Source organism: Lissotriton helveticus, chromosome 6 (genome assembly GCF_964261635.1).
Source record: "Lissotriton helveticus chromosome 6, aLisHel1.1, whole genome shotgun sequence".
In the NCBI taxonomy this organism is placed as follows: domain Eukaryota; kingdom Metazoa; phylum Chordata; class Amphibia; order Caudata; family Salamandridae; genus Lissotriton; species Lissotriton helveticus.
The window spans coordinates 1,359,275,429-1,359,286,096 of record NC_136067.1 but is presented as its reverse complement, the minus strand read 5'-3'; the positions used below and the strand labels follow the sequence as shown (position 1 = coordinate 1,359,286,096).

General features: G+C 43.0%; 1 protein-coding gene across 1 annotated transcript in view; it reads right to left on the bottom strand.

Annotated features, from left to right (window-relative positions):
* Positions 1-4,045: 4,045 nt before the first annotated feature.
* GALNT2 (polypeptide N-acetylgalactosaminyltransferase 2) overlaps positions 4,046-10,668 on the bottom strand; it is a 690,029-nt gene continuing 683,406 nt past the window's right edge. Inside the window, exons 15-16 of the mRNA XM_078649088.1 lie at positions 6,734-6,853; positions 4,046-4,753 (exon numbers count right to left, since the gene is read on the bottom strand). Of these exons, the coding sequence (XP_078505214.1) occupies positions 4,598-4,753; positions 6,734-6,853 (276 nt within the window). The 3' untranslated portion in view covers positions 4,046-4,597. The remainder of the gene's footprint in view (positions 4,754-6,733; positions 6,854-10,668) is intronic.

Genomic DNA, 10,668 nt, shown 5'->3' with positions numbered 1-10,668 from the left:
AGCAGGAAGTGGGTATTGACAAGAAACAGTTTGGCGCCCATTCGACAAGGGGCGCTATGGCCTCAAAAGCTTTTTTGTTGGGGGCCAGTCACGAGGAATTGATGCGGGCAGCAGATTGGTCCTCGGACTCGACTTTCAAGAGGTTTTACTTCAAACCGGTAATAGAGGTTGCTCAGTTAGTGGTAAGTAAGCTGTAAACTAGCATAATCTGAGCCTCCGGTCCTGACAGACTAGAAATTTGCCTTGCATCGTAACAGTAAGTTTCAATTCTATTAACCACTTGGACGCTCATGACGAGCTCAGCTCGTCATGAGTTGTGCCGCTCGCACGCTGATGACGAGCTGAGCTAGTCATGTAACACGGCTTTTTCGAAATCGCAGCGGGCAGCGGTAAAACCGCTAGCGCGCATGCGGTTAAGGACACAGAGGCGAGGATTATACTGCCCAAAACGCCTTCAGGGCGGACCCTCCCCGTATGGTGGTAACTAATCCGTTCATGAGTTATGTGATCTTGCTAACTGTTCCAACTGCCACTCTGATGACTTTTCAGTTTCAAATTGCAGATGTTGACATTTGTGTGTTCAGTGGTTTTGGTTCGGTCCCTTGCGCTGCTGTTGTTTTTCTTGGTAACGATGGTTCGAAACAGGACCAGTGAAGATGCTCTTGGCGTGTCTCGCGCAAAGAAAGAGGCGGCGATGACAGTGTGAAGGGACTATATGCCTGTATAATGGACACTGTGAAAGGACTATGATGTTACGGAACTCCCTATGGCTCATGGGAGTTGATGGTTTTGCTTTAAGTTTTGTCTTTTGGGCTGCTATGGAAATTGTTAAATAATAAAGCGAAGAAAGACTTAGCATAATCCTCGCCTCTGTGTCCTTAATAGAATTGAAACTTACAGTTACGATGCTAGGCACATTTCTATTCATGCTGCTTCAAATATGGACTCATTAAGTTTTGCATTGCGACGTTGTGCAATAGTACTGTAGAGCAGTGGATCTTAACAGTGGACTCTGTGGGGTGGGGGGGGATGGATGGTCCAAGACGACTGCTCTGAAAATTAAATAATATTAACAGATTAATAAGGTGTATATAAATGAAGAAGCAAACTATAAAATTTAACATTTTAAAAAGTTCTGTAAATGTGAAGGCATTTGAAATTGGAGGCTAGGAATTACGTTGGCATGCTTATATTGATACAAATTCAAATTTTGATTTTTTTTTTTTTACATTTGAAAATTAAATTCAATATTTCACCATTTTTGTATTTGTTTGGTCAATGCTAGTTTCCATAATTTTGTTTATTGTTTTGTGGTTCAAATCATTGAAATGGCTTAGGCAGGGTCCTTGCGGCCAAATAATAACTCAGTGGGAGTTCACGGATTCCAGTAATGATTCAGTAGGGATGCTCGGATTCCAGTCATGATTAAGTGGAGATCCACAGAAGTTAAAAAGTTAAGAACCACTGCTGTAGAGCGTTTGTTCAGAAGCTTGTGTTGGTCCTTTTGTCTGACATTTTTAGCTGTGTAGTGGTCTTAGATAATTTATTTACGTATTTTTAAGATTATTAACTACACACTAAGCATATTTGTAACAAAAGTCTAATCCCTTTTTAATGAAATTGGCATTACAAGATACAGTTAATTTCTATTCAACCTGCTTTTTCTGGCATTTTTCAGTTCGATTTGAGTCAACTGTAAATGTAATATGACCTGGAGCAAACCTAGTAGTGGGGATTGAGCAGGGAAAAAGAATCACTTAACACCTCTTGCACGAAGCGGAAACTACGGTCTTTAGTAAAATGCACCTGTAGGGTTTGAATACAAATAGTCATAGGTGTGCTTATTCAGAATTAATGAAGATCAAAAAGGCAGTAACTTTTTCTGGAAAGTATTTTATTTCTTTATTTAAGTTAAACAATTTTCAGGGATGGTTTCCATCTATAAAATGAGCAAGTACAATTTCTGTACATCAAATATTTTAATCCAAACGGAAAATAAAACCCATATCTCTTACTTTCTGAGAAATGAAACAAATGTAATCATAGCGGTCCTCCGTTTCCAGAAGAGAGAAAAATAATTGCAAAGAAGACTTCATTAATATATGTAGGTGTAGGAAGGGCAAACAAACATGTTTATTTTTGTTTAAATTCAAGCTGGTAATCTCTAGACTTAAAGAAAAATAACCACTTCACAGCAAGTAACTTTGGCACACTGCATCATGTAAACATATCTAAACATCAAAAGCAATACTAATTTATTACCAGTTCTGCTCAAGTACTGTTCTAGTGATGCAATTAGATTATCGTACAGTGTATAACTTAAGACGGGTAAAGCCTTTGCATATGGTCAATGGGATTCATAGGATGTCGAGCGGTTTCAGCTCATTGATAAAAGCAGACTGTTCAAACTGGTATTAGAAGGTAAACACAGGGTTAGTTCCTCCATTCATGATTCACTGCCGGGTTGTTCCCATGCACCAACTAAATAGCTGGATTCATGAATACAAGCAATAAACAAAAATGTTTGTCACAACTGGACTCTTTTCCACTACTTCAAGGAAAATATCATATCAATGTCATAAACCTGATTATTGAATATATACATACATTTGGTGCAAAATCTAGTCTTTCAGAAAGTGAAAAATAATACAATCCATAATCCCAAGACAATACGTAAAAACATATATATTTTTTTTTAAAACAACTCACCAGTTCATTTCCCCCCACAGAGACAGTTTGTATGACATGATGTAAAAATATTACACTTCTTTAATCTCATTAGTTGGGACATGGAGAAACGGAAGAGGTCCCGGCATCGCCTGTGTGCACTTACAGGGCCTCATTCATTTCATTTTAAAGGTCTTCTTCATTTAGAAACTGTATGTTATGCTCTAAAATTGGCTTTGTATTAATTTGGATCATATCATCAATACGGTTATCCTGGCTTTTCGATTACATCGAATTCAATGTGTAGACGACATACCGGCACATATCTGTGCTTTGCTGCAGAAGTCTTTTACGCTGAAGGGACTCAGCGTCTAACAGAGTAGAAAGTAGTATTGGAAGTGACGGAGGACAACATAACTTCTGCTTATGTTACATTATAGCACACCACGCGACAGCATTTTCACTAGTTTGGTCTGACTAGCCAATGCCCAGGGCTGGACATCCTCAGAATGACGCTAGAGGCTGGGGGAATTAAGCTGTCAGATTGTTGAGTTGCCTATACCGTTACCTATCGGCCTATACTGGTTGAGTTCAAAAGACATACAAAAAATGCCAAATTGAACATCAAACAATGCAGATAGCAGTGCAATCCCCCACTAGATTCAACAAACGGAAAGAGAAATTGTATTATTTTGTCTTCTTTTTCGATGGGGTTGAGTGGTACCCAGGAGAGCCGCTAAACTAGCACCATGCAGCAAAGTACATATAAAGGCCTTGTTTAACAAACTCAGGTCTGCTGGACGCAACAGGTGAAGGTATGCATGTATTTAAGTCACATGGCAAACAAATGAAACCAAGGGAGCCACACTGTTCTTTTCGGATATTTACGCAAACACATAAAAGGGAGTGGGGAGGAGGATAAAAAACATGTCTCAAACAAATGATAATATACAGATTCATTAGACACCGAGGACACATCTCAATATCACAGGATCCAAAAACGGCAGACGAAATTGTTTTAACAACAATCTTATGTATTACAGGGTGCTATAGCTCCTCTTCTCAGGCAGCTGCTCCATAGGGCAAGAGAGTGGAGAACATCTCTAATGCAGTTCAATGCAACATGCCCAGATACAGCAATGGACACAGACTGCACACTCCTTTCCAAAGGTTTGTTCAAATCTCACATTGCAGTTTTTTTGTGTGTAAAAGATTCTTCATATTTGCAGACAATTAGAGGCTGAAGAAAATATAAATTGACGGGACTCGACAATAAATGTTGATATATCTATGAATGTGTATATATATATATATATATATATATATATATATATATATATATATATATATATATATATATATATATATATATATATATATATATATATATTTACTTTTAATTGTAGAAAAGTTCAGAATCAAATATAACAATCGTACTCAGGGTTGGAGAGAGAGAAAAAGAATACAACTCTTCTACATGAGTTTTTTCCAATTATGAAAAACCACACTTGATACGAAGGCGAATGGAAACTTCACATGGTCTGCTTGCAAACGCTCTCCCTCTACGCCGCTCAATCAGTTTTCTTTTCTTCCGCTCATAGCAGTTTGTTCTGTGCCTTACATCCGTTATCTCGGCGTTCCGCTTCTTTTCCTCGGCGCGTCGGACATGCAATGGGAGAGCCAGCGCGCTTATTGGTATGTCTTCATAAATAAAGGAACTGTCCGCCATGATGCCTCGCGAGATGATCCTACAGTGTTCCACTTCCGCTGACAATACGCGCTGGGCTTTTCCTGCTTCCAACACAATGATGGAATACTGAGGTATATTGTTCCGTGGAAAGTTTAAGAAATTTATCAGTAATGCAATCAGTCAACACTTTTTTCGAGGTCTGTGAAATGAGAATGTTCCAATTCTCCTCGTTGAAGCCTTCTACTGCTGCAGATTTAGTGTGAACTTCCACTGCTGTGTCAAAGACTGGCTGCAGACCTCGACAGTAAGGCCTCCATTTTTGGCATTTCGACTGTCTAAACACAGGTTACTGCCCACATGCCTCAGTTTAGAGTTGCTTTCAATTTGTTCCCATTTCTGAAAAATAAAAAAATATGAATCCATGATACACGTAATGCAGTCTATAAAGCCTTCACTGTAGCTAATGACTTTTGAATGATATCATCCTATTGTCACATTATGCATGCTTTGAATTTAATTCAATCTGATTGCAGCAGACATAAGAGGGGGAGGGGTGTATTTTATAAGGTAAGCAGTCCACTGCCAACACAAAGGTGCTTGACTTTCTTATACACCCATGCTGACAGGTATCACTAACACAGTGTCAATACACGTGAGATCAAGTGGTGGGCTAAAGAAGTTTGATTTTCCATGAACAGGGGGGCCAGGAAACTAAGAGGGGGTATCCAAGGCAGTGATTAGTCGAGTGCTTGAGAGTTAAATCTGTCCCTGCTCAGTCTTTTTTCAAGTAGATATTAAACCTAAACACATTAAAACCAAGGCTGCCCCTTACATACAGTGAAAACAAGACAACAATAAATAAGAGGAAGCATATTGAAATACAGATTTACTTATAAACTGTACATTAGCCATCCCGGTGTGCTGACGTGTTTTACTGGCAGAAGTACTATTACCAGTGCTTTAAATGGGCCGGTACTGTCCGGTACGGAGTACCAGCACTTTTTTATTTTCGGAGGGAGAGTACCGGCACTTCTCAAGAGAATTGCTATACTTTTAATTGGAGAGTACCGGCACCTCTCAGAAACAAACAGGTACTCTGCTACAGAGTACCTGCACTTCTATTTTTCCATTTCAAGCACTGACTATTACCCAACAGAATGGGCCCTGCCTATCAGTGACCAAATGCACAAAATGTGAGGGAAGGAATTCCTGCAATAAGTCTAACCACTATCAATATCTTGGGGTAGCATTACAACCCATTGTTATTTTATCCACCATGCCACCTCATTTTGGACCCATTCATATTCAAATTCATCATGGTTCTGCTCCAACAGAAACAGTCCAGTGTGAACTGCCAGGTCCTCCTCCCTAAACCAGAACACCAGCAACCCAAGACCTAGAACACCTTGATTGGGGCTCGTCAATCAGGTGTAGCTTGATTCCAGTGGCACGGTGAGCATAGGACCCCAGGTCTGCATAGACCCTTTCCACAAGGCGGTACATTAAACATACAGAAGGTAATAGGAGGCATGCTTGCAATAAGTCTAACGACTGGCAATCGCTCGGGTAGCATTCCAACACATCGTTCTTTTGCCCACCATGCCACCTCAATTTGGACTCACCCATATGCAAATCAGTCTTGGCATGGCTCAAATTTGAACAATACAACAATGAACAGCCAGGCCAGGCCCTCCATGACCGGCACACAAGCAACCGAAGACCAGTTTTGCCCTGATTGGGGCTCGTCAGTCGGGTGTAGCTTGGTTCCAGGGGCACGGTCAGCATGGTACCCAGGTCAGGGCATACCCTTAACACTGAGGGCGGTATATCAAATACACAAAAGGTGATGGGGGAACACTTGCAATAAGTCCAACGACAAGCAATCGCTCAGGTGTGCTGAGGTGCTCTATAAAGTTACTGGCAGAACTACAATTACCCAACAGAATTGACCCTGCTTATAAGTGACCAAGCACACAAAAGATGATGGAAGGAATGCTTGCAATAAGTTTAACCACTGGCAATAACTTGGGGTACCATTACTACCCATCGTTCTTTTGCCCACTGTGCCACTTCAGTATGCCCCATTCTATGTAAATTAATCTTGACCTTGCTTCAATAGGAACAGCCCTGTACGAACAGAAAACACAGAAAAGGGAGATAGTGGTGTAGAAAGAAACAGTGACTAAAGGAGGAAGCAAAAAGTGAAAAAGAACCTGAAATATTGAGAAAAGTACACAAAATGTCGGGTGGTGAAAGAAAGCAGTAGATGGATGAAAAATTAAAGTAGATCAACTGGGCAAGGTGAAATGTGTTTATTTTCTATGTATGTATTAATAGTAGTAGCACTATTACAAATTAAGCACTGGATATGCTCACCTGTCTGCTGTCGTTTTCCCTACAACCTTGCAGTTTTATAAGTGCTCCAGGAGCTCTGTCCACAACAGTGAGGCATAAATCCATGTGTTTTACTGACTTGTCCTTGGTTAAAGCCCATTCCTGAAACACAGTAATAAACACACAACATTAGCTTCAAGTACCCTTTGGCATTAAGAATCAAAGCTTGCATAGGTTACTTTGTGCTGATTTTTTATTTAATGTTAATATCAGCTCAAATTGCGACAATCAACTACAACCTCAAAGTGGACATCTGACTTTCTGATGTTTGCCAACAAACAGGATTCAGTTAAAAGAACCAAAGTTGTGGCACTATGTTCTAGCATGGACAATGGTCAGTGAACTTAAAATCACTTCACAGCTTTTACTTTTGAAACGAGACCTTTGGGTCAATTAATCATATGCATCTTATCTGTCTGTCCGGTTCATTCCACCACATGGCAGGAAATCATATAATGTTTTTATTTGTGGCTCCTTTAGATATGAAAAGCTGTGTGGATGAGAAAATGCACGCATATGGTAGGTAGCATGCAAAACGTCTGTTTTTAAAGCTGTAAGTGGAAAAGGTTTACTTTGTTTAGAAACCAAATTATTTGATATTTCCGCATACTGACACTCGCATCTAAAACAATATTTTTTAGTAATGAAATCCAAAAGACATTGAATGCCATCAGGAAAGGAAGTCTGTTCAATGGAAGTCGTGCAGGCTGGATCTGCGCCCGATTTCCAAGATAACAACAGACTATGAAAACTGAGTCCATTTAGAATAACTGTATGTTAACTGTAAGTAAATGTGTATATGCTGAGAAACTAGCTTGGACTGAGCCATGGGTGACGTACACCCGAGAAGCTAGCATGAAAGGGTGACTTACACCTGAGAAGCTAGCATGGACTGAACCATGGGTGACTTGCACCTGCGAAGCTGGCATGGACTGAATCATGGCGACTTGCACCTGAGAAGCTGGCATGGACTGAGCCATGGGTGACTTGCACCTGAGAAGCTGGCATTGACTGAGCCATGGGTGACTTGCACCTGAGAAGCTGGCATGGACTGAGCCATGGGTGACTTGCAGCTAAGACGCTGGCATGGACTGAGCCATGGATGACTTGCACCTGAGAAGCTGGCATGGACTGAGCCATGGGTGACTTGCACCTAGGACGCTGGCATGGACTGAGCCATGGATGACTTGCACCTAAGAAGCTAGCATGAACTGAGCCATAGGTGACTTACACCTCAAAAGCTAGCATGGACTGAGCCATGGGTGACTTGCACCTGAGAAGCTAGCATGGACTGAGCCATGGGTGACTTGCACCTGAGCAGCTGGCATGGACTGAGCCATGGGTGACTTGCACCTGAGAAGCTAGCATGGACTGAGCCATGGGTGACTTGCACCTGAGCAGCTGGCATGGACTGAGCCATGGGTGACTTGCACCTGAGAAGCTGGCATGGACTGAGCCATGGGTGACTTGCACCTAAGACGCTGGCATGGACTGAGCCATGGGTGACTTGCACCTAAGAAGCTAGCATGGACTGAGCCATGGGTGACTTACACCTCAAAAGCTAGCATGGACTGAGCCATGGGTGACTTGCACCTGAGAAGCTAGCATGGACTGAGCCATGGGTGACTTGCACCTGAGAAGCTGGAATGGACTGAGCCATGGGTGACTTGCACCTGAGAAGCTGGCATGGACTGAGCCATGGGTGACTTGCACCTGAGAAGCTAGCATCGACTGAGCCATGGGTGACTTGCACCTGAGAAGCTAGCATGGACTGAACCATGGGTGACTTGCACCTGAGAAGCTGGAATGGACTGAGCCATGGGTGACTTGCACCTGAGAAGCTGGCATGGACTGAGCCATGGGTGACTTACACCTCAGAAGCTGGCATGGACTGAGCGATGGGTGACTTACACCTCAAAAGCTGGCATGGACTGAGCGATGGGTGACTTACACCTCAAAAGCTAGCATGGATTGAACCATGGGTGACTTACACCTGAGAAGCTAGCATGGACTGAGCCATGGGTGACTTGCACCTAGGACGCTGGCATGGACTGAGCCATGTATGACTTGCACCTAAGAAGCTAGCATGAACTGAGCCATGGGTGACTTACACCTCAAAAGCTAGCATGGACTGAGCCATGGGTGACTTGCACCTGAGAAGCTAGCATGGACTGAGCCATGGGTGACTTGCACCTGAGCAGCTGGCATGGAATGAGCCATGGGTGACTTGCACCTGAGAAGCTGGCATGGACTGAGCCATGGGTGACTTGCACCTAAGACGCTGGCATGGACTGAGCCATGGGTGACTTGCACCTAAGAAGCTAGCATGGACTGAGCCATGGGTGACTTACACCTCAAAAGCTAGCATGGACTGAGCCATGGGTGACTTGCACCTGAGAAGCTAGGATGGACTGAGCCATGGGTGACTTGCACCTGAGAAGCTGGAATGGACTGAGCCATGGGTGACTTGCACCTGAGAAGCTGGCATGGACTGAGCCATGGGTGACTTACACATCAGAAGCTGGCATGGACTGAGAGATGGGTGACTTACACCTCAAAAGCTGGCATGGACTGAGCGATGGGTGACTTACACCTCAAAAGCTAGCATGGATTGAACCATGGGTGACTTGCACCTGCGAAGCTGGCATGGACTGAGCCATGGGTGACTTGCACCGAGAAGCTGGCATGGACTGAGCCATGGGTGACTTGCACCTGAGAAGCTAGCATAGACTGAACCATGGGTGCATTGCACCTGAGAAGCTAGCATGGACTGAGCCATGGGCGACTTGCACCTGAGAAGCTGGCATGGACTGAGCCATGGGTGACTTGCACCTGAGAAGCTGGCATGGACTGAACCATGGGTGACGTGCACCTGCGAAGCTGGCATGGACTGAGCCATGGGTGACTTGCACATAAAAAGCTGGCATGGATGGAGCCATGGGTGACTTGCACCTGAGAAGCTGGCATGGACTGAGCCATGGGTGACTTGCACCTGAGAAGCTAGCATGGACTGAGCCATGGGTGACTTACACCTGAGAAGCTGGCATGGACTGAGCCATGGTGACTTGCACCTGAGAAGCTGGCATGGACTGAGCTTGGGTGACTTGCACCTGAGAAGCTAGCATGGACTGAGTCATGGTGACATGCACCTGAGAAGCTGGCATGGACTGAGCCATGTGTGACTTCCACCTGAGAAGCTGGCATGGACTGAGCCATGGGTTACTAGCACCTGAGAAGCTGGCATAGACTAAGCCATGGGTGACTTGCACCTGAGAAGCTGGCATGGACTGAGCTACGGGTGACTTACACTGGGCACCCCTGCTTTCCAGTAGTACTCTTGAGGCAAACAACGAACCTCCTTAATTGGACGTGACTTGCAACTGTAAATCATCACCAACAGCTGCATTCAATGCCAACTCAAAGTTCACTACCGCAAACCTCAGAGATTTATCGACATATTGAGATGTCATTATTTAGGTACTATGTGGTATTTGAAAAAACATTCTTCGGAGAGTTGACTTATGTAATTGTTGCTAAAGAAAACATTTCAAAGAAATGGCCAGTGACCAAAGCATAATGAAAAGAGTATTATACCGAGAATGCAATATGAGGGTTCTTCTCTCTTGAGGAAGTGATATTTTAATCAGAAAGGTCAGGAGTGTTTTTAACGCTGCCTAAATGCCATCTTTAGAAAAGTACATTCAGCAATAAATAGTTGTGAGAGTTACTGTTATGCAGTGGAGCTGTTCTTTCCAAAGTTAAACTGGGGTTAACGTAATTAACAATCATGTCACACTTATTGTCATCTTCTTAATCAAAACCCGTTAGTAGACAGATGCCGTTTATTGTTCGAAATATAAGATCACTTTGTATTATATTAATTTAAATATTTTACCATACTGATCTGATTTTAGGTG